This window comes from Sminthopsis crassicaudata, chromosome 5 (genome assembly GCF_048593235.1).
Source record: "Sminthopsis crassicaudata isolate SCR6 chromosome 5, ASM4859323v1, whole genome shotgun sequence".
In the NCBI taxonomy this organism is placed as follows: Eukaryota; Metazoa; Chordata; class Mammalia; order Dasyuromorphia; family Dasyuridae; genus Sminthopsis; species Sminthopsis crassicaudata.
Window position 1 is genome coordinate 99,473,948 of NC_133621.1, and position 25,300 is coordinate 99,499,247.

At 40.3% G+C, this 25,300-nt stretch overlaps 1 protein-coding gene across 2 annotated transcripts; it reads left to right on the forward strand.

Annotated features, from left to right (window-relative positions):
• The first annotated feature begins 252 nt into the window (after positions 1-252).
• On the forward strand, positions 253-22,914 carry TRPV5 (transient receptor potential cation channel subfamily V member 5). 2 transcript variants are annotated; one of them, XM_074267686.1, is made up of 16 exons: positions 253-319; positions 3,031-3,252; positions 6,073-6,170; positions 6,343-6,465; positions 7,042-7,173; positions 7,549-7,647; positions 8,086-8,261; positions 8,626-8,772; positions 11,125-11,337; positions 15,165-15,251; positions 16,048-16,124; positions 16,404-16,569; positions 16,801-16,867; positions 17,464-17,732; positions 21,070-21,176; positions 21,999-22,914. In XM_074267686.1, coding segments are annotated over exons 1-16 (2,289 nt in total). In that variant the 5' UTR covers positions 253-317; the 3' UTR covers positions 22,303-22,914. The 2 variants fall into 2 exon arrangements, with proteins under 2 accessions (XP_074123787.1, XP_074123789.1); XM_074267688.1 differs by lacking the exon at positions 253-319 and having other exon boundaries at positions 3,116-3,252; positions 6,267-6,465.
• The last annotated feature ends 2,386 nt before the right edge of the window (positions 22,915-25,300 follow it).

Sequence of the window (25,300 nt, forward strand, 5' to 3'; positions counted from 1 at the left end):
CCCATACATTTTACATGTGTTACAATATAACCTAGATACAATATATGTGTGTAAATCCCATTTTCTTGTTGCACGTTAAGTATTAGATTCCGAAGGTATAAGTAACCTGGGTAGATAGACAGTAGTGCTAACAATTTACATTCACTTCCCAGTGTTCCTTCTCTGGGTGTAGTTATTTCTGTCCATCATTGATCAACTGGAAGTGAGTTGGATCTTCTTTATGTTGAAGATACCCACTTCCATCAGAATATATCTTCATACAACATTGAAGTCTACAGAGATCTTCTGGTTCTGCTCATTTCACTCAGCAATAGTTGATGTAAGTCTCTCCAAGCCTCTCTGTATTCCTCCTGCTGGTCATTTCTTACAGAGCAATAATATTCCATAACCTTCATATACCGTAATTTACCCAACCATTCTCCAATTGATGGACATCCATTCAACTTCCAGTTTCTAGCCACTACAAAAAGAGCTTCCACAAACATTTTGGCACGTACAGGTCTCTTTCCACTCTTTAATATTTCTTTGGGATATAAGCCCAGTAGTAGTATGGGTGGGTCAAAGGGTACACACAGTTTGATAACTTTTTGGGCATAGTTCCAAATTGCTCTCCAGAATGGCTGGATTCTTTCACAACTCCACCAACAATGCATCAGTGTCCCAGTTTTCCCACATCCCCTCCAACATTCATCATTATTTGTTCCTGTCATCTTAGCCAATCTGACAGGTATGTAGTGGTATCTCAGAGTTGTCTTAATTTGCATTTCTCTGATCAGCAGTGATTTGGAACACTCTTTCATATGAGTGGAAATAGTTTCAATTTCATCATCTGAGAATTGTCTGTTCATATCCTTTGACCATTTATCAATTGGAGAATGGTTTGATTTCTTATAAATTAGGGTCAGTTCTCTATATATTTTGGAGATGAGACCTTTATCAGAACCTTTAACTGTAAAAATATTTTCCCAATTTGTTACTTCCCTTCTAATCTTGTTTGCATTAGTATTGTTTGTACAGAAACTTTTTAGTTTGATGTAACCAAAATCTTCTATTTTGTGATCAATAATGATCTCTAGTTCTCCTCTAGTCATAAATTCCTTCCTCCTCCAGAGGTCTGAGAGGTAGATTATCCTCTGTTCCTCTAATCTATTTATGATCTCATTCTTTATGCCTAAAGCATGGACCCATTTTGATCTTATCTTGGTATATGGTGTTGAGATCTCTGCTCTTAAAGCAATCTCCTCCCTAGAATCCTTTTTTTTTTCATGAGCTTCTCAGATGTGCAGATGGAAGAAGCCAAAAAAGCCAAGTTCCTTATTTTTACAGATAAGACAATGGAGACCAAGAATAATCACCCAATTCACCCAAATAAAATGCTGGAGAGATTGAGCCCCCTTGATCCTTCCATTCAGAGCAAAAGTCTCTGGGGAGATTGGGCCTGGAAGGGCCTCCTCAGAGCAACCTACGGGGATTCTCCTGGTCCTGGAGCCCTCCTTGAGTCATTATGTCCAATATTCAGTTGACTATCTTGAGTGCCCTTTCTCAGAGAAATCAGAAAGAACTCCTGGTCATAAAGCCATCTTTGGGACACGTCTTAGCTCTCTGCAACTCCCATATTAAGTCTCACAATTTTCAATCCAAAAGTTCTATTTTAGCACCCAAATCAGAAGAACTGTAAAAGAGGGAGTCAAAAAAGCATGGGAGCCATCCCCAATTCTGCCTTTCATTTAGACCACTTACCCTCTCTGCTCTTGTTTTTACATTTGGAAAATTCAGTGAACAATTATCCCCAACCCCCAATTTCACATACTGTCCGCAGGATTGTTGTTAGAATAAAATTATAGATCTAACCATGCTCTGAAAAGGTCAGAAAGTTACCCACGAGCAAGGTGTTATTATGCTAAAATGACATAGGAGGGTTTAACCTCAACCCCTCCTGCTTTTGCCCTTTATTTCTTGCTTCTGGAGACCATTTTTTCTTAGCGATCAAGTGCTAGAGTAATAAAAAGTGAGAACAAGGAAATTTGGAGACTTGTATTCAAATCCCAGCAAATTATTTAACCTTCTTTGCCCTAAGTGTTACCTAAAGTATAAACAAGAAGGTTAAATTAATCTCTATTATTTTTTAAGCCCCGGTGCTTCTATTCCAATAGAATGTAAGCAAGCACCTTGAGGACAAGAGCTATCCCATTTCTGTCATCCCATGAACCTAGAACAGCCTTTCATCGAGTGGGCCATTTATAAATATTTATTGAAATCTTTCTCTGATTCAGTCCCTACTGTTTGCCTTTGCCTGAACTTCTTGTCCTGTCTGGGTCTGTCCACACTTTGGCAGGGAAAGGAGTGGGTGCTGTCTCCCTCTGATTCCAGGCATGTGAAAGCCTGATCTGGCCCAAGTCTTGCTTGCAAAGGACTAGAGGATGAGGCAGGAAAGAAAAATGCTCAGGACCAGAGGCTCAGACCTGGAAGGGATTTTAATGATTATCTAGTCTGACCCCCTCATTTTCCAGGAAAAGCAAGCACAGACTGTTGAATTAACTTGTCTCAGATTGCATAGGTAACAAATAACAAAATCAGAGTTGAATTCTGACTCGAGAAAAAGAGTGGGAAATAGAGGAAAAACAACTGGGAGGAGTGGAGCAAAGTTGACATAGGAGGCAAGGGCAAAGGGGATGAGATGAGAGGGAAGATGAGATGACGCAAGGGGTAGTTGGGTCAAATACTTCTGATGGCCCCTTTCCCTAGAGCCTTTTTCTTAGTCTTGTCTACCTTTCCTATTGCCTGTCCCTCCAACCCTAGATTGGGTCTGTCCCTCCCCATTATTACCATCGCCTTATCCCATTCTTCCTATCTAGCTGAGTCCCAAGATCAGTACACCTGATCCCCTCCCTCTCCCTCCACAATTACCTCAGGTGTAGGGCTGGGTTCTGGGCACTGGGGGCTCAGCCCTATAAAGAACTCTAGCTCCTCCCTTTCCTCTCCCCTGCTGTACAGCTGCAAGTCTCCTCACCCTGAACTCATCCCATACAGGTCCTTGGGACCAGAAGCTCTGGTCCCCTCAGAGCCTCCTAGTCAATTCTCTCTGGGACATTCCTTCAGACTTTTGGTCCTGAGTGGAAGGAAGATGGGGGGTCCTTCATTCAAGATGAGGAGAACTTGGACTCACCTTAGGGAGATTCTCAGAACCTGGATTCTTGGGGAGCAGATATGGACCCAGAGCCTGGATGAAGCTAACATGCTGCAGCAGAAGAGGTAAGATTCCCCTTGGTTGAGTCCTCCTGTCAATCCCAATATCCCTGCTACCGCCTCGGCAGAGAAATCGGCTTCTCCTGGTCACTGTTCCTGCCCTGACCTCCCATCCCTCTGGTTTGGCTGATTCACTCCCCTCCTGCAATTGCTGGAGTAGGAGAGGAGCTGCCTCCTGAGACAAGATTTCAGGTGTTTGCTCAGCTCTTAGGACTGCATTATGGAAAGCCTGGGGTTTTGAATTCCAGACAGAACACAGGGCAGTGACCAGGGGGGCCACTTCTTTGAAGTAAGGACTGAGGGGGGTCTAAGTGGACCAAGCTAGGGGAAAGAAGAGAGGAGGACGGGGTATCATGGAGGAGGCTATGCAACAAGTTCTGCAGGGGGAGAAGGGCAATGGTATGTGTGTGATTGAGCAAGTGAGTGTGTGTGTGTGAAAGGGAGAGAACACATTGTTTCAAGGTCCAGAGTTGACCCTAGTTTGTCAATCTGTCTCCAGTGGAATGGGGACTAGTAAAGACATAGATTTTTTTAGTCATTTAATGTTAATCTGTAATGCAAAAGGTCAATAAAGAGCCAGTGATTTGAGATTTCAGGATAATATTAAGCTAGGTTTTCATTGTCTGAGGGTTTTATTTGTTTCTAAAGGAGTAGCAGCCCCTTGAATTTTAGGCGTGCCTTGTGATACAGGGATTTAGACAAATCTGTCACTCGGGAGGTTCCAGCCACTGACAGGGATTGGACCTTTTGGTTCAGACTCAGTTCTGAGAATGAAAGCTTGGCTTTATGTCTGTTCAGACCTCATGGTGCTCTCAAATTGGATGATGGAGAAATTGAGCTTCCCGACCAGGGACTGGCCACTAACAGGATTGTGGCTAAGGACTAAAGGGCTCCTTATTTCTAACCTAGGCTGTCAGGTAAAGAAGGAAGAGCCTGAACTGTTGAATCACAAAATTAGGAATGAGGGAAAGGCATGAGGTGAGTGGTTTTTTTTTAGTGGAAGAAGCAAAGGCCCATGGTCCTCTTTCTGGATATCTGATCTCTGAGCCTCCACTTCCAGATATCTGGAGTCTCTCCAAGGCAGGTCTTGAGCCATTTCCTCCTGGAAGCTGGCAAGCAGCAGCCACCTCATGCTGTGTGGTCACCTACGTGCCCTCCTGCTGCCAGAGCCCGTGTTTGACTTCACAGCCCACCACTGTCTCACCTCATCTGATGGGGCGAACCGTGGTCTTGCCCTGTTTGGCTCAAATCAAGGCTGAGAGAGAAACAAACAAGATTAAGAAGCACAGACGGGAGAGAAGAGCTCACTTGTAACCACAAGCACCACTCTCCCTGTCACCAGCCCAGAGCCAGCCCCTAGAATTTAGGAAGGGAGTGGCAAAGAGACAAGGGAGGATAAGAAAATTCCTGCTCTCCTGAAGGAAGGAGGAGAGAATGGAGTCCAGGAGAAACAGAGCTGGGGAATAGTTAGTTACTCATCCTAAATTTGTTTTTTTAAGACCAGACCTCTTATTTCATTAGTACAGAAAAACTCAGTGACCACTGCTTGGAATGTAGTTCAGATTCTTTGTAAGTAGCCTGAGGGAACATTGTGAAGTTAAGTGACTTATTCAGGGCCACAGTATTAGGTAAGGCTGCCTCCCTGTTCACCAGATAGCACTGGTTCTGATTTAATAATAATAAACAATTACGACTCTAAAGGGAATGGGTTTGCAGAATATCTGGGCATGTTCGCTGCACATGCTCACACTCCTCAGGGCTGGGTTCTTATTGTCTGTTTACCTGTCACAATCATATAATGGTCTGTGGCAGATTGCAGAGTCATAGGTTCCTAGATTTAAAGGCAGAAAGGGACTCAACCCAACCCCTCTTTCCATAGATAAGAAAACTGAGATCTAGTGAGGTGAAATGACTTAAGAGTCCCAGGCAGGATTTGAAGGCAGGTTCTCTGTTGCTTCCAACTCTTTGTGATCCCTTGGTTTTCTTGGCAAAGATACTGGTTTCTAACTCCACCTAAAGGTTTTGAGACTCTTATCCACGTCAGTCTTCCTAATTTCTATGTTTTTATAGGTTTGTAGATACTCAGATTTAGAAAGAAGCTCAGATGTTATCTAGTCTAACCTGGAGCCTGTATCTCTCCAGGCGTGGCCATTAGGGTTACTGTGCAGCAGCATTCTTCTATATAATTTTGCAAAACATACTGCACTAAACTAAACTAAAGGTTTCTCTGGCCTAAGATATGAACCTAACATGTAGACCTTTACTCCCCAGCCTTCAACTCCCCCCTACTCCCAGACCACCTTTTTCTGAAAGTTCTCTTGTATGTAGTTGTTAAGCATTTAATTTATTTTTCCTTTATCTTCAACTGCATTCTCATTCTTAAAGTAAAAGCCATTCAGGCTTTTCCTGTCTACTTTGGTGACTGAGTCTGCATCAGGAGGCTACTTTAGAGGTTCTTTCCAAAGCATGAGATTATATTAATTTAGCTAGTTCAGTATTAAATAAATGAATGAAAAACAAAATTTAAAGAAAAAATAAAACAAATAAAAAACAATTCACTTACATTGACTATATAACCTCTCACAGAAACAGTCTCTGGGTATACATGGGCACGTATATGTGTATGCATGTAAATGTATGGAAATGATTTGCATCTTTCTACTCAGTCACCTCTATCTATCTTTAACTCTCTATCTCTGTTTCTCTTTTTCTGTCTCTGTCTTGCTACATCTGTCTGTCTCTCTCTGATTATCTTTTTCTTGATTGTTCAACTGTCCTGTTTCATTCCTTCCCTTCCCTCCCTTTTTTAAACTTCTCTTGCCTCAGGATCTGGGAGTCTCCTCTACTTCAGGCAGCCAAGGAGAATGATCTCTGCATCCTCAAGAAGTTGATTCTGGATGATCCCCGTGATATTCATCAAAGAGGTGGGCTGGACGAAGGATGTAAAGGGGGCAGGAGGAATGGTTTTATTTCTTTATTTATTTTGTCTTCAGCTTCACAACCTTGTATACTCCTCCTAGTGACCCCACCCTGACAGCATGGGACCCTTCTCTAGGATATGTTTGACCTTCCTGTCTCTCCCCCACCTAACCCCAGGGGCCCTGGGGGAGACCGCACTGCATATTGCTTCTCTATATGACAACCTGGAGGCAGCCAAGTTGCTGATGGAAGTTGCTCCTGAACTGGTGAATGAACCAATGACCTCTGAGCTGTATGCAGGTAAGAAGAAGGGGTAGAGCAAAGGAAACCTATGAGGAGGGACTAGAAAGCTGTGGGGAGAGAATGGGGGATTTATAAGGCATGGTGTTGGCTGAGATTTAGACTTGTCCCTAAAAAAGACTGCTGATGACTAGAACTGTTAGGACTAGTGAAATACAGGAGTAGGCAGAACCCTGAGCCTTGGAATCAGCCTCATGTTTGTGGTGATTTCATGGTTTGCCTCTCACTGCTTTCATCTCCAGCTATCAGTTATCTTCCATTCCCTTCGGTCATTGTGGCTACATGTTGATGAGAGGCTGGGATAGGTCATGATTACATCCTCTTGGATTTCTCCCAAAGCTAACTCTCTCTGAGATATAAGACGAAGAGATCTCATAGGTCAGAAATCAAAATAAGATAGTCGGTCTTTTAGAGCTTTCCAGAGGTAGAGACAGATTGTCATCATGACTAAAAGTGTCCCATATTGTGTCTGAAAGTATCTCAGAATAGAAATGGCCATTCACAGAAGTATCTTACTGGGAGGACTGTTCCAAGGAGAGTCTCTCTCATAGCGGATGAAATCTTTTTGTTGCTCAGGCCAAACAGCACTTCATATGGCTATTGTGAACCAAAACACAAACTTGGTGAGGGCCCTGCTGGCCCGTGGAGCTAATGTTTCTGCCCGAGTTACTGGAAGAGCCTTATGTCAAAATAAACTCTTCTACTTCGGTAAGAGTCACAGCTAATGAAATGAGGAAATCGAGGGAGTTGGGTGGGAAATGTGGAAGTTGTATTGGAGAAGAGGAGAATATGCTCATAATCCTTTTTTTCATAATCATTCTCTCTAGAGCCTAAGCTACATGATTGAAGAGTCCCTTTCTATCACACTGAATATCACTCTGCCTTTCATTCTTCCCTTCCATACTACCCCTCTGACTTCCATTGAATCCATTCCCTTATGGGCAGCTCTGCACAGAGCAACAAACAGATATACAGAAAGGAGGCTCAGACTGGCCCAAACCAGTTAGATACTTCTATTCATACCCATTCCCCTGTCCCTGGTGCGACTAACAGTTTTATCATCTTTTTTCCCCTCCATCCCAGGGGAGCACCCTTTGTCCTTTGCTGCTTGTGTGGGCAATGAGGAGATCGTCCGACTACTTATTGAGTTTGGAGCTGACATCAGAGCCCAGGATCAGTTGGGTAAGAGGTGCAGGGAGAAAATAAAGGCTGTGAGGAAAGCCTATAGCTGGACAGAAGCTGGGGAAAGTATCTATAGAGAACCCTGGAGTCCACTTATTTGCACTTATTTCAGTGTCTGTAGGGACATAATAAATGCTTCCTTCACTTAACAGCTGAGGAGCTACGGTGGATTTGGCATGAAAGGGGGATGGGTTTAAAAAAAAAAAAAAAAACTTTAGGGATTCCATGCTGTAAAGGGCATTTAGCCAACTCTTTGGTTCTACCAATCATAAAACTGAGGAAGAGAAACTTAAAGTGACTTTTCAGGGCCATGTGCATGGTGAAAGAGCTGGATTTGATGAAGCAGTTTTCCCAATAATTCTGATTGTGAATACACTTTTCTCCCACAGCAGTGGGAGGTGCAGTGATTCTCCTAATATCCCATATCTTCCCCACCAGGAAACACAGTGCTGCACATCCTAGTCCTGCAACCTGGCAAAAATTACGCCTGCCAGATGTACAATGTAATACTATCCTATGATAGCCATGGGAGTCACCTACAGCCACTTGAATTCATCTCTAACCACCAGGGCCTCACTCCCTTCAAGTTAGCTGGTGTGGAAGGCAATACTGTGGTGAGGAATAGGAATTCACCCCTAAATCTTGTCCCTCACAAATAACTCTTCTCCTCAATCTGCTGTCTACTTTATTCCTAACTTTTTAATTCAAATCCCTAAATACTAATAACTTAAGGGTCACAAATCAGGAGGTCTGTCACAGACAAACCACTGTCTTCCCATTCCTTCCTCTCCTTTGCTCTTTCAGAGATCTAGAGGGAATCTCTGGAGGGAAAAAGGAAAGGAATACAAGATTTCTGTGTGAGTAATTTTCCTTTTACTCCCAGATTTCATTCCCACTGTCTTCTCAATGGCTCTCAATGTACTGTCCCTTCTGCTCTTTCTCCAAATCTGACCTTCATGTTATTCCTCCCCTTACAAGATGTTTCAGCATCTGATGCAAAAGCGAAAATATATCCAATGGACACATGGCCCATTGACCTCCACACTGTATGATCTCACGGACATTGATTCCTGGGGAGATGAATTATCCTTCCTGGAGCTTATTGTCTCCACCAAGAAGCGTCAGGTAAGGGTTCAAATGAATGAGTCGGGAATTGATGAATAATTGGCTATAGAAGTTGAGGGAAAAAGAAGGATCAAAGACCACTGAAACTGGATCACTGGTGATGTTGTTTACAGAGATAGGAAAGGCAGACGAGTAGGTTTTGGGGACTGTGGGGAAGAAGAAATGATGAGCTCAATCTTGGACATATTAAATTTGAAACCTTCAGGTAAAGATGTTAAATAAGCAGCTGGAATGCTAAATCTGTAATTCAGCAAAGTGAAAATAGATTTGGAAGTTCTCCAAAAAGAAATGGCAGTTGTCTACTATTACTAATAATACTAGCAGTTATTAAGGGAGACAGTAGCCAAGGACTAAACACCTACAATTGAGGATGAAGAAAGAAAAATAAAAACCTCTGAAGGAACTAGAGATAAATCTGTCAAAGAAATAAGAGGAAATTATGACACATCAAACAAGTCATGGAAGAAAAGGACTTGGGAAGGGAAAAGAGAAAAGATGGCAAATGGCATCAAGTACTTCATGGAGGAGAGAACTCAAAAAAGGTGATGGAATCTGCCAATTAAGTGGGTCCATTGGTAGTCACTGAACTAGTAGCTTCAAATGAATGAGCCAGACTGCAAATATTTTAAGAGTGAATGAGAGGAGGGAGACTTTATTGTAACATTTGACTACAAAAATATTCTTTTCTTTCAAAATATATTCTTTTACAAAAGTAAATAAAGAGATGGGAAGAAGCTTGAGGGAATAAATAGATGTTGTTACTGATAACATAGTAGGACAGAGAAACCCTAATTAGAAATGATTCTAATATAGGTAAAAGTGTAAGAGAAATTAGAGGTGATGGAGCTGAGGGTCCTGGAGAGAGTGGGTTATTGATAGAACAAGACAGGAGAGAAAACTGAAGGGCCAGGATTGGATCAGATGGGATTTGTGACTCTTAGAAAGGAGGGAAGCTCTTAAAGGATGATCTTAGTTAAATAGAAGGATGATTATCTTGATGAGTAGAATGAAGGTATATTAAACATTGAAAGAGCATGAAAAATATTTGATGTTAGATGATAAAGGAAATGTAATAGTGAATCAACTAGAAACATATAGAGATATTGTCAAAGAGGCTTGACTGAAGTTAAATAACAAATTTGTGGAGGATTTCATGCATTTATAATATCTATAACAACTGCTAGCTGTGGGTGAGGAAATTAAAAAAAAAAAAAAAATGGCCTTGTAATCTACCCAGGAGTGGGGTAAGCATGATAGAAGTTCAAAACAGAGAAGGGCTCCTAAGGTACTGACCAGAATATTTTGTGGTCTATCCTGGATCATAAGGCAAGTTAAACTGGGAAGGGATTGATAGGCGAAGGATAGGAGAAGTTGGGGTAATAAGGCTTGGTGCAAGAGAACAATGTTGAGATAACCTTTCAAAAGGTGCAAGAATGTGAGAATTGAAGAATAGGATGCTATGATAAGAGAAAAAAATCTCAAGAATTCCATTTCTCTTAAATGTGAATGAGTCCAAGGTGTGACGAGGATTATAGATGTCTAAAGTGGAATGGCAATGAAGACCATGAGAGTTAAGGAAATTTTTTAAAAAGTCCACGTGCTATAGAAATCATCACCATGGATTTTGAAGTCATCAAGGGTGGTGAGAAACCTCAAGAAGTTCAGTGGATGATCAGTAAAATAATGTTGGGAGCATAATGTAAGTTGATGACATGGTTGTTTATGTGAAGTCTGCCATCTGCTTACACTACCCTCCCCACATCCTCATCCTTTGTCATGGTATTTTCTCCCCTTCCCTGATTCTGTATCCTGTGATTTAAGACCGAGCTCTATGTGCCAGGTGGTTTGGTGAAAAGAATGCTGAATCCGGAATCAGGGCATCTTGAGTTCAGATCCTCCTTCAGACACTTAGTAACTGAGAGACCCTGACTAATTGCTGTGATACTTAGTTTCCTCACCTACAAAATAGGGTTGTTGAGAGAACCAAGTGAAATAATACGTAAAACACTTTGCAAACCTTAAATTGTCATATAAATGGGATTTTATTATTGTTATCATTATATCCTTTCTGTGATTTTGCTAATTGAGTTGACATAAGAATATTTACAAAGCAATACATCAATGAGCATAAATGAATAAGGTACAAACTGAGTACATATTTATGTATGAAGGAAATAAAATAAAGGAAAAGAAAAAGTTAAATGGAGAAAGAGCTCTAAAAGAAAAACTTTGGAGTAGAATTCGGCAAGAACAAGCCTTGTTCATAATGCTCTGTTGTTAGTATCCTCCCCCATCTAGAGTTGAATCAGTGGCCACATGTCCCCTGAAGGCCTATATGCTCCTTCTTGCCAGGCCCGCCAGATCCTGGACCAGACTCCTGTGAAGGAACTGGTGAAACTTAAGTGGAACAGGTTCGGGAGACCATACTTCTACATTCTGGGGGCCATCTATGTTCTCTACATGATTTGCTTCACCATGTGCTGTGTCTACCGTCCTCTCAAGCCTCGAAACGACAACCAAACCAGTTCACGAGACATGACTCTCTTCAAAGAAAAATGTCTTCAGGTACCTGTCCCTAGGAGAGGGATGGAAAGATGAGGAAAGAAGGAAAGGATGCTAAAGATAAAAAAAAATTAAATGGCCCCAAAAGTTAGGTCCAATAATCATTCCTCTGTTCTGTCTACCTTCCCATGGGGCTTTAGGTATTCTGTGCTAACAAGTCACACACTATTGTGTGCCCAGACTAATCCTATCAATAGATGTGAGTTAGGGAATGATCTAAATCTAGCAGGTAATGGATTCCAAATTAGCAAAAGAAAGAGGAACTGGAGGTTATGAAAAGGTAGGCCCTAGAGAGGGGATAATTAATGGAAATAGGCCAGAGAAAAATTGGAGGGTCAGGATTGGATAAGAGCAAATGGGATTTGCGAGTCTTAAGAAATTTTTAAAGAATAGTTGTAGTTAAATAGAAGGATGACTAGTTTAATACATTTGAGGAAGAAAGATTCCTGGAAGAAAGAAATTTTGAGTACATGTCTGTCTGGTAGTCCCAGAGAGATTTTTCTGATATTTCTGAAAGTCTTTATTTTCAAATCCTCACCAGCTTCACAATCAAGAACTACTGACATTGAGACATGGTAGTCATGGAAGTAAAAGGATTTGATTTCTTCAGTGGATAGAGCGACGGGAGGCAGTAGCATCTAAGTTCAAATCCAGCCTCAGACATTTTCTGGCTCTGTGTGTCCTCTAACCCTGATCACTTAACTTCTGTGTGCCTCAGTTTCTTCAATTGTTCTATGAAGTGCTATCATAATAGCACCTACTTGTTGTTGGAAGGGTCAAATTAGGTAGTATTTATAAAGAGCTTAGGATAATGCCTGGCACATAAGAAGCGCTTCATAAAAGGATTGTTCCCTTCCCTTTGTTCTGTCGTGTAGTGGGGGTATAGTAATGGTTTTGAAGCCACAATGCTAAGGTCTGAGTCCAACTATTATCCACCCATTCCACCTAGAATAATAGATATGAAAACACTTATGGTTCCAAATTGCTATGCAAAATATATTAAACTTGTATGCTCTTGGGCTGCTTTAGCTTAGTCTTCATGACCCCGTTTGGGTTTTCCTGGCAAAGATCTTGGAGGAGTTTACTATTTTATTTTCCAGCTTATTTCACAAATAAAGAAAAATGAGGCAAAACAAGTTAAATAACTTGCCTAGAGTCACACAGCTAGTAAGTGTCTGAGGCTGCACTTGAACTCAGGAAGATAAGTCTTCCTAATTACAAACTCACTATTCCATCTATTGCACCACTTACCTGTTCTACATATATGTTCATACACACTTTAAGGAGAATGAATTCTTTGTGATGTTAGAAGGGAGCTCTGTTGTTTCAAGGGAGGGAGATTCTGTTTAGACATGCTTGAGTATACTTCTGATGTGTCTAGTCAACACAAAGATACCCTATTATCTTTCATTCATTCCTGCATATACTGTCAACAAGAGCTCAATGGCAATAACTTTTCACCTGTCAGACCACCTGTCATTGTGGAGGACTCCTGTGGATAAAAATTTGGATACAATGACCTTTAAAGCCCCTTGCAATACTGAGGTTCTATGGTTCTATGATTTTATGTCCTCCCTACATAAGAAAAAGAGAATGGGGTGGAATGGAAGAGACAGAGAGAATGAAAGTGTTAGCTAGATTGAAACAATTGATAATGTCTGTATAAGAACATGTGATATGTCCCTTTCCAATGATCATAGGCCTGATATCTCATGCAGGTGTTTGAGTATATGCTAAATGATTATAGCTAATTTTTAAGTGTGTCAATGGTTAAACAAAAAGAGAGATTCCTTCCAAAAAGAGAACATAGATTCTTTGTAGATACCTTAAGTACTGAAAGAAGAGCTAGGAATCAAAATTAGTTAGGTACACATTGATAGGAAAACCATAGAGAGACTTGTTTTCACATATTCAAAGTAATTTGTCAGCTTTGTGTCTCTATAATTGTTTATCTAGATAACTATAGTTGCTATTATTTCTTATTTATCTCGGATTTGCAGTCAAGTAGCTTTGATACTTTTCAAAAAGGCTGGCCTAAGAGCAAATGGTTTATTATATGAGAGGACAAGGAATGAAGGGAGATCTCTGTTCTGCCACAAGACAGCTCCCTAAGTAGAGAGAGACTAAAGGAATAGATGGTTAAGGAGGATTGCTGAAAATGGAGGGGTTAGGAGATGAAGGAGCTAGACTGATATATGAAACAAGTTGAATGAAGGCATAGGGAAGAGTTTATGTATTTGTGCTAAATGTTCTCCATCTTTCTAAATCTTTAGATTTCTTGGGAGAATATGTTTTGGTTTTGGTGTATGGACAAAGACCTGATTCCTGAAACTGTGCTACAATCTTTCAGTGGATCTCATCTCATTATTTCTTGGTTTTTGGGTAACAGGGCTGACTATTACCAGACATATTTCCTTAACAAAAACATCTGGAACTATCTATATGGATCCCCTTCTTTTCCTCTGTTCTAAAAAGAAATAATTAGAATTCCAAATGGACTCTTGGGTTTTTCTCCTTCTCCACATCTTCCCTTCTAAGACCCTCCTCTAAACTTCTTTCTTCTCCAGCCTTTATCTATTCCACTAGTCAGGCAGAATTAAGGAAAGATAAAAGGAGACTTAATGGTAATATTCTTAAGGGCTGTGGGACCCTTTTTTATTGCCATGACTTCAGGAAAACAGTCTTTCCTTTTTTTATAAACCTCCTCTGGCCCTCTCCTTTTGTAAACAAATTAATATGATAGTGATTCTTAAGTTAGTTGCCTTTGAGTCCTAGGGAATTAAATCCTTTATGAGGATGAAGACACACACACACACACACACACACACACACACACACACACACACACACACACATATATATATAATACATAACACTTCATTAAAGACATAGAGGTGGTATTGAGTCTAGCTCTAGGTGGTTTCTGAGGCTTTCATTTGATTAGAGATATCTCTATCTTAGATACCAAAGTCCATCCCATCCATTTCATGGTTCAGATTTATACTTTTTTTGGCATATAAGTCTGCATTATCTTTTTAGTCTTATTATATGTCTACTTCATTCAGGAAGAAACCGTCAGCCTATATTTCTAGGATATCCAAGTTTTTCATAGTTTCCTAGAATGTCAGGATCAAAGTCTTTTTACATTTATATTTGTTATTACCCCAAGTAATAAATTGCTAATCCTTCCAGAGTTAGAGCTAGGAACAGTTTTCTTCCTCGTCAAAAATCACTTAATCTTCTCCTAAGTGACTCACATATCACTACTACCAAATACATTCCCAATCCCAGGTCCAAAAGCTCTTCTGCTCATTTCTTCCCCTGGACTCTGCTTTGTCCCTTCCCTATAGTAGGAGTCAAACTCCAACTTATCCATCGTATGACTTGGGGTCCCTTCCTCACCCAGTATTAGCATGTATTCTCACTTGGGACTCACTCAGAGAGAAAACTGAGATCCTCACCTTCTCATCCAAGTCCTAAGAAGCTTTGCTTGTGTATGACCAGTGTTCATAGTTTGTGGTTCACAGTTGGCATGTGGTTAGGATGGTCTCTGCTCATAACAGGATCATGGATACTCAAACCTATTTGAATGTAAAAAAAAAAAAAATTATGACAATGAACTTGGTTAGCAGAAGCTCAGTCATTATCTTTAAACACTTGCTTACATAAAATATATAGCATATAAAATCCTTACCACAGAGATAATCAAATGGTCATAAAAAATTAAGGATGGTTGGGAGAGGTTCTGGGTTAGTATGCTGTAATTCTTCGTCACAGAAAGAGATCACTTCCCACTTTGCATGCAACTTTTAACCCTGATTTCCCTGCAGGAATCCTATGTGACGTATGAGGATTATATTCGGCTGTTTGGGGAGTTGGTGACTGTCATTGGGGCTGTGGCCATTTTACTCTCAGAGGTAGGCTGTTGGCAGAGGGTGGCTAAGATAAAAGGATCATATTTCGGCCAGGTCTCCTAGAATGGGCCCCAGGAGTCCTGTAGGGCTTCTTGGTGCTCTATCCCAATTTCTGATTCATTATTATCATTTCCCCCCTCCCCCCTAGACAAGAAGAGGTAGGGGATGAGAACAAAGCAGAGCCAAATATTAAGTGAGGGCAAGGAATGGGTAGGACTAGTTTATTGAACTAGGGAGCCCCTTCTATGGAGCTAAACTAGCTAGAAGGTGAGATTTATGGCATCACCATAGGATCATGTCTAGAAGCACTAAAAGGTTATCCTAACCATTTGTTCTGGACGAATGACGGCACTAATGTCAGGAGAGCCAGATTTGAGCCCCCGGTAGCTGAGGATGGGCTATAGGATTGAATGTGCAAGTAGATTCCAAGGGAAGGTGAATCTGAGAAAAATTTCCTACCACTCCCACCCTCCTTCACAGTCATTGTTTTGATTCTTGGGAATTGGAGTTTTTCATCCTCTTTGAATTCCTTCTTCATTTCTGCCTCTAAGTAGCGTTCCTGTTTCTTTCTTGGATTCCTTCCCTGGCAGTTGGGAAGCAAAGTTAGATTCTAAGCAGAGAGACATGAGGGCTCTCTCTCTCCAGTACATACACTGAGGCTTATTCAGAAAATAAGCTATCGGGAGTAGGAGGGAGGGAAGAAGGGAAAATTGGCAGAAACCTTTCCCCATTCTCCACTGGAATTGTGGAAACCTCAAAGCAATTGTCCCTTTTGCTATGATATCTCTCTTTTTCTCAGATTCCAGACATCTTCAGAGTTGGGTTTGCTCGATACTTTGGACGCACCATCCTTGGGGGACCTTTCCATGTCATCATGTGAGTCCCTTCTCTCTCGCTCCCTCCCTGGCTTGGAATCCCTCCAGGCTAATGGTGCTGTGTTCTTGGTCTTAGCTGGCTCCCAATTTGAGGAATTCCACCGCTAGAGAATTTATGTGTCACATTGATATTACCCAGGTGCCCGAATTTGAATGTAATGAGTGTGTGGAGTCTATGTGAATGGTGGAAGACTGATACAAATTGCAGCTGAAGCCTGGCACAGCCTAGCAGCTAGCTCTTCACATGTGCTCCAAGTTTTTCTTCCTTCTTTTCCCGAAGTATCATCTATGCCTGCTTGGTGCTGGTAACCATGGTGATGCGGCTCACCAGCACACCTGGGGAGGTGGCGCCCATGTCTTTTGCCCTGGTGCTTGGCTGGTGCAATGTGATGTACTTTGCCCGAGGATTCCAGATGCTGGGCCCCTTCACCATCATGATCCAGAAGGTCAGTCAGTGTTCCTCCCTCTATGTTCTGGTATGGATGGTGTCTCCTTGCTTAAACTATCCCAAAGAAGCAGAGCGAGCCAGTGGAGGGGATTCAAAGGCAGGGGATGTTAAAGAAGCTAAATTATTCTGGAGGCTGTGGCTCTCTAGCTCACTCTGTTGGGAGGGGGGCAGGAAGGAGCAACAATTTGGCAACTGACTTAGCCCTTCATTCTCTTCTCCACCCCCGCAGATGTTTTTTGGGGATCTATTACGATTTTGCTGGCTGATGGCGGTGGTCATCCTGGGCTTTGCTTCTGGTAATGTCCCTTTCTCCCAACCCCCTGATAATTTCTGGTCTGTCCCATCCCATTTTGGTATCCATAAACACACACTTGTCCCACAAATGCACAAATGAAAATATGAAGTAAACAGAGGGAAGGAATGAAACCCAAAAGTACGGAATGAATCCAGTCTTTTATTCATACAACAGTGTCATTTTTACTTCTTCAGTTCTTTAATATGTAAACCCTAGTGCCAGGGCAGCCAGGTGGTGCAGTGGATAGAGAACCCACCCTGAATTCAGGAGGACCCGAGTTCAAATCTAGTCTCAGACACTTAACACTTCCTAGTTAGACACCCAGGGTAAGTCATTTAACTCCAATTCCCTCATTGGGGGGGGGGGGGGGGATGAACCCTAGTGCCAAATCATTGTATTGTATCATATCACAAGTCTGGACCATGTCAACCTAATATTAAAATAGTCATTGTTATCAAATGTGGGGTGTCTCATAAGAGTCATAGAGAGTCTCTATATAAATTCTCTATCATTAGCCATAGGGAGTATGCTAACCCCAGGACTGTGATTATTATGGTAACCATCTTCTTCCCCACCCTTTCCCCTTGGGTGGAGCAGCGTTTTATATCATCTTTCAGACGGAGAATCCAAGCCAGCTGGGCCAATTCTTCAATTATCCTATGTCATTATTCACCACTTTTGAACTCTTCCTTACAATTATTGATGGTCCTGCCAACTATGATGTGGATCTGCCCTTCATGTACAGTGTGGTCTACTTTGCCTTTGCCATCATTGCTGCCCTCCTGATGCTCAACCTCTTCATTGCTATGATGGGAGATACTCACTGGCGGGTGGCCCATGAGCGGGATGAGCTCTGGAAAGCCCAGGTGAGTCACCTCAGCGTAAATCATAACGCAAGAAATAGTTGTTTGATGGAGAACATTGAGGGGAGAGTGATATCTTATAGCTTAGAGATATCTTAGTCATGGTGGTGATATGCTAAAGGGGTTGTGAAAGACATGGAGAGAATTTGAAAGTCGATAACCTCTGAGATTATCCCAGATTTACACTGTATCTATCTTGTACAAACAGGTTTTTTTTTTTTAATACTATTTTACTCTGTCATGTTCCCCCACTCCCACAATTTGAATATTGAGCTTATTGAGGGTAGGATCTTTATTTTTATCTTTGTTTTCCCGGTGTTTAGCATAGATACACAGTTAGCACAAAATAAACACTGCCTGAATAGGGCATATCTGAGGGGAGAGGAGGACATAGATCATGTTAATGGCACTCTAAATCAATTAATGAGTAAGTATTCATTAAGTGCCTAGTCCATGTCAGAAACTAGTGCTAAGGAAACAAGAAGAAAAATGGAAGCGTTTCTATCCTTAATAATAGCAAATACTTGTATAGTGCTAAGCAGTTTTCAATTAAGGATCTTACATTTTAATAGGGGTGATAATATATGTCTTACATACACACATATGCACACATATATGTAGATATATATGTGTGTGTATATGGAAGAGAGGGGGGAGAGAGAGAAAAAAAAAGGAGGACTAGGAGTAGGAGATGAAGAAGAAGAAAAGAAAAAAGAGGGAGAGGAGAAATTGGAAAGAGGAGGGAGGGAGAGAAAGAGAGAACCCAGAGAGAAGACAAATGGAGAGAAGATGAGAAAGAAAAAAAGATAAATACACATAAATATAAAATAGATGCTAGGTCATTTTTGGGAGAGAGCATATTAGCAGGTAGGGAATCTGTAAAAGGGGGAGTTTTATTATTGTTGTGCTCTCAACATGATTGATTGTTAGTTACTTAGGATTTTGTGCACTATCTTAAGCTGGTTTCTAGATTAACCCAATTTAAGGATCAAAGAAGAAATTCCTAAATTCCCATAGCAATTCAAAGCCAGAGTAGGACCAAATACTTTGAACACTTTTGTATTGAGTAAAATATTTGACACCTCCTACTGAAAAAGGAATATTGCTTATAAAATTTATCAAATAAGCCTAGATAATGTAAGGGATAAGAAGAAGAAAAAGAAGAGGGTAGGAAGTAAAAAAGAAACAGGGAAAGGGATAAGAGATGGGAGATCAGCATAACTATGCTGCTCTTTTAAAATCTTTTCCTGTCCTTGAATTTGCCTTTCTACTAGAAGTATAGAATAGGGTGGAGCAGATATGTGTCTGGTCTGTGTATTTCTCACCATTTTCCCTAAGTCCATATTTGTTTCCATTATAGAATCTTAAAGTTGGAAATAACCTAAAGAGTAATCTAATCCAACCTCTTTCTTAAAGAAAGAATAATTTTTATGGTCATCCAGTTTCTGCTTTAAATATATCTGCTGATGAATTTGAGCCTTTTTAGTCTGTGGCTAGACAGATTTAGTATGTAGAAAGTGTTTTTTTTCCTTATGTGTAGCTAAAATCTACCTCTTTATAACTTGCAACACTCACTCTATTTCTGTCTCCTGGCGTAAGTCAAAAACAATGTTCTTCCATAGATAAGCCTTAAAATCTTTAAAGATCCTAGCTATATTTGTTGTCCTTTTCCATTATAATATAAGGTTTTGAAGGCCTTACTTTGAAGGCAGTTACTGCCTCTTTTGCTTTAATTGTACTTGTATTTCTTGTGTTTAATATGGTAATATTATGTTTAATATAAAATTACTCTATATTCAGGTCAGTGGCACAGTGGATAGAGTGCTAGTCTGGAGTCAGGAAGGCTCATCTTCCTCATGTCTAGTCTCAGATACTTGTTAGCCATGTGACTCTTAATTTAACCCTGTTTGCCTTAGTTTCCTCACCTATGAAAGGAGCTGAGAAGGAAATGGTAGACCACTCCAGTATCTTTGTCATGAAAAACTTCAAATGGGGTCACAAAGAGTTGGGACTAAAGCTAAAAATCCTTGTTTTGTTCAATATGCCCTATTGATATTTTACAGAACCCTCACTATACAGATTGCCCCCATCTAGGTGATGTCCCTCCAAATAATTCCATCAAGATCTGAACAAAATAATTCAGATGCCATCTGATCAGAAGAGACTGTTAGTGAGATTATATGTACTATTTTATTACATTAATAGATGACTTTCACTAATACTCTACCTCTATTAATGTAGCCTAAGACTTTATCAGTTTTTTTCATAGGTATATCACATTGTTGACTTTTAGCTACATGGAATCACCAAATGTTTATCACAAGAACAGCCCAGAGCAGTCTCCATTTCTTGTAATCATGCAATTGGGTTTTACAGGTCTTTGTTAATTTTATGATTTCAAACTATTGAGAATCTCAAATAAATAAGTACACACACACAAAAAAAAAAAAAAAAAAAAAAATTAAAAGAACCCATGGTGCTTGATTTGATGTTAAAAGATCCAGGTTCAAATGTCATACCTTCCACTTATGACCTCATTGCCACAGGACCCAGATGGCTGAGAGGAAAAAAGTGAGTCTTGTGATTCCCTGCCTTACTTATATCCAATTCACTTGAAAATCATGACATCATTTCCCCAATGTCAGGGATCTCATCAAGAACAAACAACAGTGGATAAAATAACAGGGTTTGACTAGATTATCTCTAAGGCTCTTTTTAGTTCTGAATCTATGAACTTATTACTCTACAGATCATCCTGATCAACTCATAGCTTATATGACACCTGAGAAAAACAAAGGTTCATTTTTCTTTCTCTTAAATGTGTTGTCTTTTCCAGCTTTTTGATCTTTGTAAATTAAAAAAAAAATCTAATCCATTGGTGCTATTGAATAGGACAAAGATGTATGTAAAAACCTTCTTCCAGATTGACATAGAGATATTAGTAAATATTTTGTTAATTTAAGATTTAGATATCCAACCAACTCTAAACTAAATAGATAACATTTCTAACTAGTTCAATTTTAATTATTTTATCCATAAGAATTCATTTAAATTCTTTGCTAAAATTAAGTATATTATAATTACATAAATCCCTTCTCTAAGCATTCCTAAAAGCATGTAAAATATGGAATAGGTCTTTTATTAGTGGATTTTTATTGAAGTCTAATGATCACTAATTTTTCTTTTAAATAGATGTGATTTATTTTCTCTGTTTCTCCTATTTCTGGATATCCATCTGTATGAAATTTTATTTGTTCCCATTTCATCTTTACTGCTATATTTTGCATAATATTTAGTGTATTTTTGATAATTTTCTTCCCTCCCCAATTTCCCCACAAAGGTTGTGGCCACCACAGTAATGTTGGAGAGAAAGCTACCACGCTGCCTATGGCCTCGCTCAGGGATCTGTGGGAGAGAATTTGGGCTTGGAGATCGCTGGTTCTTGCGGTGAGTGGGCGTGTGTGTGGTAACCTTATACCCACATAGGGTATGTGAGCATCTTTCCCCAAAGTCTTATCTTCTGACCATCCCACTTCCTTTTATGAGATTTCCTCCTGGGTCCACTAGGGGGAGAAGTCATTCTATAAAGTTGGGGTTCTGAAGTCTTAGGAGGGGGGTAGTTTAGGGATGAGTGAGGGCCGTGTGAGCAAATCTATGTTTACATCTTTGCAACTGTGTGTACCACTCACTTTCTATTAACTCACATTCCTATTTGATCTAGGGATTTATGATCCCTAAAAAAAACTGAGCACTCAATCCTACTCTGCTGGATTGACTACTGCTCTCTAGATTATATATCTAGACTCTTTTTTTTTGGGGGGGGGTGCTGAGGCAATTGAGCTTAAGTGACTTGCCCAGAGTCACACAGCTAGGAAGTGTTAAGTGTCTGAGATCAGATTTGAACTCAGGTCCTCCCGACTTCACGGCTGGTGCTCTATCCACTGTACCACCTAGCTGCCCCCACATCTATTCTCAAGCTTGCTTTTCTCTCAATTCCCTAACCCTCCTGTCTTTCACTCTTCTTTCCAGTTCTTTCCAATCTCCCTCCCCCATGATCCCTTTCTTCACTCTTCTTTCCAATCTATTTTCCTTTCATTCTAATGTTTTTTTATGCTGTTATTTCTCACTAATCCTTGTCTTCACCCTTACTCATTCTATTCTCCTCCTTCTCCTCTTCTACCTCATGGACACTTCTCCTTTCTTTAACCCCTCCACCAGCCTGCTATGCTTTGGTACTTGACCATGTTCTTTCTATTTATTTCCTTGCAGGGTTGAAGATTTTCAGGATCACAATCCTCTTCGTGTGCTCCGATATGTAGAAGCCCTCAAGTCATCTGACCAAGATGAATCTGAACAAGAACGGCTATCTGAGAAGCTACAGACCAAGAAGAAGCGTAAAACACTGGGGAAGACCTCATTAGCAGCCCCAACACCTTCTTTATCCCGAACTACATCTCAGAGCAGCTCCAGTCACTGGGGCTGGGAGATTGTTCGCCGGAACACCTTGGGCCATGTGAACCATGGTTTGGATTTGAGAGATGGGGATGAGGAGGAGAAAGTCTACCATGTGTGACTCAGCCATATTTGACTCTTGGCCTTCTGACATGGAGGAAGAAAAATGTTTATCTTACTGTGACTAATGTGACTCCCAAGTAACGAATGGAATGTGGGTCATCCAGCCCATTCAATAATTTATCCCATTCTGACAATGTAGAGTGGTGGTCAGTCTGTCTACAAATCCTCATGCCCTAAGCAAAGGAGCAAGGACTGGGTCAAATGCTCTTTAACCCCAAGTTTACCATGTCAGAGGAATGGGGTCTGAAAGTTTAGGGTTAGTCATGATGAAGGGAGCTCTGACAGTATCTGGCACTCGATCTTCTAGACTTCCTCCCCGTAGCCACTCTGGGGCTCTGATGGAGTATAGAAGCAAAATAAATCAGCTAGACTCCATGGAACTGAATGTGAGCAGAGCCAGGCATAAATTTGCAGCTCTTCCTCCTCTTCTTTATGTTTATCCATATCCTTATCAAGCACATATGAATTATTTCCTTCTTTAATGGGGCTTCTAACTTATAATGGGGAGGAGTGGTCCCTTTTCTACACTCATTAGCATTTCAGAAGTGTGACTGAGTATTTGTATTTTTGCATAGAATGTGAATGCATAAAAATGTGTAACTGAAGTCTATATCCGGTCTTTTCTGATTAATTTCCTTCTAATTAGCTCATTTCTTGTAGGATGATAACATTCTCTATGGACTTTACCTTTGTGGGAGGGCAGGTAGTTTCTGCTGTGGTAAAATGGACTAATACACTTTATATCTCCTCATCTTCATTTTCTATTTTGCTTCCTTCTGAAAGCAAAATGGCACTGACATCATGGGAATATCCTTTGATGACTTTTAGTCCAACAGCCCCTCACTTCCATTTTGATCCATAGCAGGGACTTGGTTCTGAGAATGGAAAGAAAAGAGACCCACACAGGGAAATGGGATTAGGGAGGGAGTCTGGTTGTGGTGTAGGGAGTGGGGGTTTTCTTACTAAGGAACTCAAGATATCTTTAAGGTTTATAAATGGTAGACTATCTCATTTAGTTCTCACAACAATCCTGGCAGAAAGGTGCTATCTTCCCCATTTTACAGAAGAGGAAACTGAGATTGAGAGACACTGAATTGTTCTAAGTCACATAGTTTGGAAAGTCACACAGGGATTGTGTGACAGGGTGGAGATAGAGTAGAATGGATTGATGTGCCTTTTCCTACAGCAAAGATGGACTTAATTTGACTATGGTTCTGGAACTGGAGGAAGGGTTGGAATTTGAGGGCAGTGGTCTGGTGGCTGGTAAGGAAATAGATGACCCTGGAAATGTAGTAGAATTGAGTGCACTATAGCTGAAGCTCAGCCTTGATGTCATTGGGATCACTAAGATATCTCCTCCCTTTGCCCAGGACTACAGTGAGGGAGCAGGGTGAATCAGTAGTGCTCCAGAGCACTGAATATGCATTTGACAACAGTAGGGGTGGAAGGTTGGTTTAGAAGTGGTAAAAGACATACCAAGAGTAAGGAAAGTGTCCTCTAGGGGAACCACAAAGATCACAGGACACTAATCCCTCTGTTACCCTTCCCATCCCCTCTCAGAGGGATCAGCAAAAGCCAAAAGTTATCCTTTGGCCTAATTCAATGTCACTATAGGTCAAATTTCTGGCTTCATTTTTAGTGAGACAAGGGAGAAAACAGTCATATCTGGGGATCGTATGAAGTCCAAAAAATCTAGAGTCTGAGTAGATAGGTTCCAAAAAGGGAATGATTTTGTAATGTTATTGAGCAGCTAGATGATATAATGTATAGAGCACCCATTCTGAAGTCAGGAAGATGGGAGTTGAAATCTAGCCCCAGACTCTTTTTAGCTGTGGGAGTCTGGGCAAATTACTTAACCCTGCTTGTCTCAGTTTCCTCATCTGTGGAAAATTGGAAAAGGAAATGGCAAATCATTCCAAGTTTCTCTGCCCAAAATAAACAAATAAACAACAAACTAAATAAATAAACAAACCAAATGGGCAAATTATTTAACCCTGCTTGTCTCAGTTTCTTCATCTGTCAAAAACTGGAAAAGGAAATAGCAAATCACTCCAAATTTCTCTGCCCAAAATAAACAAATAAACAAATAAATAAATAAACAAACCAAATGGGCAAATTATTTAACCCTGCTTGTCTCAGTTTCCTCATCTATCAAAAACTAGGAAAGGAAATGGCAAATCACTCCAAATTTTTCTGCCCAAAATAAACAAATAAACAAACCAATAAACAGACATGTTTGAAACAATTCAAGAGCAATGTGATATGGTATCCAAAACACTGAGTTTAGTAGTCTAGGAGACCTGAGTTTCAATTTTCTCTCAAATACTTAATAGCAGCATGATCCTGGGGAGGTCACTTAATGTTTCATTAGAGTCCAATATGTAAAACAGGAATAATAATAGCGCCTATTTTTATAGCTTTTCACCAAAGGAGATAATATATGTGAAGTACTTTGTAAGCCAGAAAGGACAAAGTGCTAGCTATTAAAAGTGTCGATTGGTTAATGGGTTCATTAAGGGCCAATGTAAAGTGAAAAATGAAAGACAAATTGAGAATTACTATACTTGTGGAGAAGGTGAAAATAAAGAGATGGTCCCTGGCCTCAAGTCTAGTAGGAATGGGTTATATAATAAAATTATTAATAATAATAATAATATTTATATAGTGCCTACTATGTGCTAGGCACAATGCTAAGCACTTTTTGAAAATATCATTTGAGTCTTACAATAACCTTGGGAGGTAGGAATTATTATCCCCATTTTAAAGATGAGGAAACTGAGGTAAACAGAAATTAAGGGACTTGTTCAGGGTCACAAAGCCAAGTAAGAGTCTGGGACTAGATTTGAACTTAAGTTTTCCTGACTCCAGATTTAGTGGTCTAGCCATAGTGCACTATCTGGCTACCTGGTGTGTGTGTGTAACACAGAAAAGAATATTATAACTGACTATATATATATAAAATACAGGAAAGTATATTTAATTTCCTTAATTAAAAT